The 4,216-nt window shown below is 42.4% G+C and overlaps 1 protein-coding gene across 5 annotated transcripts in view; it reads left to right on the forward strand.

The window, feature by feature from the left end:
- Positions 1 to 4,216, forward strand: part of LOC105490094 (ALF transcription elongation factor 3) — a 620,895-nt gene that overhangs the window by 42,157 nt on the left and 574,522 nt on the right. Inside the window, exon 1 of one of the 5 annotated variants that reach the window (XM_071077263.1) lies at positions 22 to 2,413. The exons of the other annotated variants lie outside the window; for them this stretch is intronic. Within the exon in view, the coding sequence (XP_070933364.1) occupies positions 2,295 to 2,413 (119 nt within the window). The 5' untranslated portion in view covers positions 22 to 2,294. Of the gene's footprint in view, positions 1 to 21; positions 2,414 to 4,216 lie in introns of those variants that run through there. 5 annotated transcript variants of the gene reach the window in all.

Genomic DNA, 4,216 nt, shown 5'->3' on the forward strand with positions numbered 1-4,216 from the left:
CTTAAATGTTAACATGTTTTAATCGTCTAGCAACATACAATAGTATAATAAATATTCTGATCCTCCCTACCACTCACCCCATTCCTTCATAACTTCATATAAGCCAGAATCCACACACTTTTGTTCAGATAGGCATTATTCTTTATATTCCTTTAAGCTGGAGCCTTTGAAGTTATAATACATGGATCATTTCATACTCATCAACCTGTTCAATTCAGAATCATTCACAGAATATTAGAGCAGAGCAGAAGTACCATTAGGGCAGTGACTTCCAAATGCTTCAGATCATGACCCCCAGTAACAAATATACATTTAACACTGCCACCTACCACCCCTTGTACATGCATACACATAAGTGAAACAAGAGCATCATGAAATAACGCTTATTACTATGTGTGATACACTTGGATATTCCTATTTTCTTCCTTCCTTTCTCTCTTTCTTCCTTCCTTTCTCTCTCTCTCTCTCTTTCTCTCTTTCTCTTTGTTTCTTTTAAATTTCCCATTCATAGGCTGAAACCTGCAGTTCAGAAAACCCTGCTGTAGAGGGTGCAAAGGAGAGTGTGTTTTTCAGGAACTTAATAGGAGAATAAGCCATACCCATAAATACCTGCAATCCGAGGCTGACACTGCCCGTTTGAGGGGTACGGGCACATCCTGTTGAAACTAAGGTATTCATGGCGGGGTGGCATTTGAAATGGGTCCTGGAGTAGAACTTCAGGAGGAAATGGAAAGGAGGAAAACCACGTGGTGGGAAGACTGTGAGTAGAAACATGGAGGGAATAAAGTGTGGATCTGGTTTGGTGAAGGTGGGCTAACACAGGCAGGGAGGGACCCAGAGCCACTAGCAGTTTAATCTCCCTGAGGTTGCTGCCCAGTAGTGCCCACTGACGCTTTTGCTTGTCTTCAAATCAGCCGCGGGGGGACATGCGCAGGTCAGTGGATGACTTCCTCCAGGCCTTCTTAGATTTCCCTTCATAGTCCCAGAAAATGCTACAGATCCCTGATCTGGACTTTCAGGTGCCTCTACCCTTTCCTCCAGCGGCAGTAAAGCAAACATTTTAAGGCCTATTCCTGTCCTTTTGGTCAGCCCTTATGGGTCAAAGCAGAGCACAAAGAAAGGGCAGAAGGAGAGTGCGCCTCTCTGAGCCCCAGGTATCCTGGAGCTGATTGGCAGACAGCAGCCCTGGGAGCTGCGCCTACTCACACTGGCCAAAGGGCACCGTGTAGTCGACTGCCTGGCTCTCACTGGCCCTCAGCGTGCGACTGGAAGGGCCTCGGCAGATACAAGGAGGCAAAGGCTTCTCAGAAGAGTGGCTTCCAAGGCTAGGGCTGTGGGCAGCAGTGGGGAAGGGGCCGCTCATCAGCCTGGAGGAGGCAGGAGGCCTCGATGGGAAGCAGTGGAGTGTTGCATGTGCTGTGGAGGAGCTCAGCCCTTGTATGGGGCGTGTTTTGGAGAAAGCCGGATGGAGAGACTGGTTAGTTCAGGGCGCCAAGAACTTGGGGACTCCAGCTGGGCTGGGACCCCAGAGGATGGCAGGGAGGAGGAGCCCAGGGAGGGTGCGCATTAATGTGCGGATGGGTTTTTCACCAAATGTCTTTGGATGACGATGAAGATGAGTATTGTGTGTGGGGAAATGATTCCTTCCTGTGTTCCAGATTCTCTTTTGTGAAAATGTAGGAGGGTTTTAAAATGCTAAGAATCTATTTTGGGAGAATGTCCTTGTTAACCACAATGGGTCTAATCAATGACACTTGAGCAACTTGAACGAGGGCCTTTGGCTTAATACAGATTAAAGTAATAGGTAAATTAAGAAAAAAAGAAAACCTCTCAATATGGAATGGAAGGTTTTGTGTGTAAGTGGAATTTTTAACCTGGAATAGATTTGCCTGTTTGATTTTTTTTTTTTATTTTAATTTTTGGGAATAAAGCCTTGGTGACAAAATCAAGGCCATAAAAGACGATTTTAATATCATTTAATGGTAACGTAATTTTTTTGTTGTTGTTTTATTTCAAAGTGAAATCCATAAAACTTATTTTCAATGTCGACTGTTCCCTTTTGTCTTGGAATTTAATTGAGGTTTCTGAATTCAGTTGGCTCCAACCTCGCTTTCTGTTTGGCCCTGGGCAGCTCATGATTTTTCTCATTTCCTATTCTCAGTCTTGGTTTAATCACTTATAAAATGACAGCACTTAGACTGGCCTACCTCATAAGGTTGTGATGTTAAGTAATAAAAGTGTCAATTGCTCTGGATGCCAAATGTAGCTCTTCTATACCCTTTGCTTTCTTAAAAATGTCTCTTTTTCATAAACAAGGAAGGATACAGAAAGGCCGTACGAGTCAGATTCAGCAGTCCATGCGGTGCAGCGTTCTGTCTCTGGCGATAGGACCCTGGGATGGTTTTGAGCAGAGGTTGGTAGCTTTTCTCAGTCATGCATCATAGTCCAGCAGACAAATATGCTCTTACTTATGGTCGTACTACTAACATATGTAGATCTATTAACCATTACATAATCTTTTATGTTTCACTGAGAATGTATTGCGTTACCAGCCATTACATCGAATGACTTCATTTGGCACTGTGGGTCTCATTAAATTATGTCAGGCTAATTATAATTGAGTTTCACTAGAAACAAAATACACAGTGTTTATGTCAGAGTAAGAGGACACCACCCAATCCAAGGTACTAAATGGGTCGAATCTAAGGAAACTAACACCTGGGATGTGATCGGGGCCTCAAGTGTTTGAAGGCATTTAGCTGGGAAGTTGGGAATCGAGTTGTTCTGGGTTGCTCAAGGGCACGAATAAGATCAGTGGGTGTGAGAGCATTTAACAGTGATGTGATGTGGGCTGTCTCAAAGGGTAGCAATTACCTGACTTTGTGGAAAGACATTCCTGGGTAAGCAGAGCGGCAGCAATAGGGTATCTCCGAGATTCCTTCCAGCTTCAAAATTCTGTGATCATTCCCCTCACAGGGTAGCAGGAATCAAAGAGTGCAGAAGTCATTAATTGTATTCACTTGTGTATTTTCCCTCTGCAATTTCCCCACTCACCTGTGGAGAAAGGCAGAGAGGGTACTTAAACTTCTTCACATAATTTCTTCCCAGGAGGCTCATTGTGAGCGGAGGTAAACAAAAATGACTGTAATTTGGAGACCACTTTAACATAGCAACTCCGTTTAGAGAGTTATGTGCTTAACTTGATCCTGGAAATAATTTTATTTTTCCTTTTTTATGGACAGGAAATTAGTTTTCGAAAATTCCCTAGAGGACCGTGATGTGAGTCTGTTGGTCTTAAATTTTTCTTGTCATCTCTGTACTGTTTACCTGCGTTATGAAGTGACAGAACAGAATTTCAGTCAGTGTTCATTGACGTGTTAATTAGTTACCTGGCAGTTTAGATAGAGGCTTTACTGTAGTGGATCACCACCAGTTCTGGGAAATAATCTATTTTTGTTTTAAAATTTCAAAATATATTTGTTTTCACATAGAATGCTTCTAGAAGAAGAAAAGACCCAGAGTGTAGAAAACAGGTTTGAGAGCATAGGTCAGTATGCTTAGCTCTCACTCAGGGAATGCTTCTCAAACTTTCATGTGCATCCAAATAATCTAGAAGCCTTGTTAAAATACACATTCGAATGTGATAGAACCAGGAGTCCGCATTTCTAACCGGCTCCCAAGTAATAGTTTTAGTCCACAGACCAAACTTTGACTTATAAGGACTAAATGGATAAAAGTTTGCCTTGAAAAGAAGCCCTTTCAAAATTTGCATTTTCTTGTTTTGGGGACACCTTTGTGTAATAATAATCCAATTCCATAAAGCTTGACGGTTACATTTAGATGCAGTATTTATTTTATTTTTGTGAGTCTTTCTAATACAATTCTGATGAGTGAGGGGATGGTTAATTGTATTTTAGTGGAGATATGGTGGGAAGTAAACATAAAAACCTAAGTAAACACAATTTGTAATAAATAGGCTAATCACTTTTTATAGCCTCTCAGTTCTCATCATTCCTTCAAAGCCCAGGACCTTCTGTTGTATCAGGCTCAAATGCTGAGAGTAACTGGCTAGTCTTACAGACACTTCTGGATTTGTGGAGAATCTCTCAGTAACCCTTGTAGATGCCTGGGATTCAGACCAAATGTCCCCATTCTCTCCTAGTCATTCTCTCTTTGGGAGGGCTGGGGTGGGGAGGATAGGAGTGTTGGGGGTGGG

The sequence above is a fragment of the Macaca nemestrina genome, chromosome 13 (genome assembly GCF_043159975.1).
Source record: "Macaca nemestrina isolate mMacNem1 chromosome 13, mMacNem.hap1, whole genome shotgun sequence".
Classification (NCBI taxonomy): domain Eukaryota; kingdom Metazoa; phylum Chordata; class Mammalia; order Primates; family Cercopithecidae; genus Macaca; species Macaca nemestrina.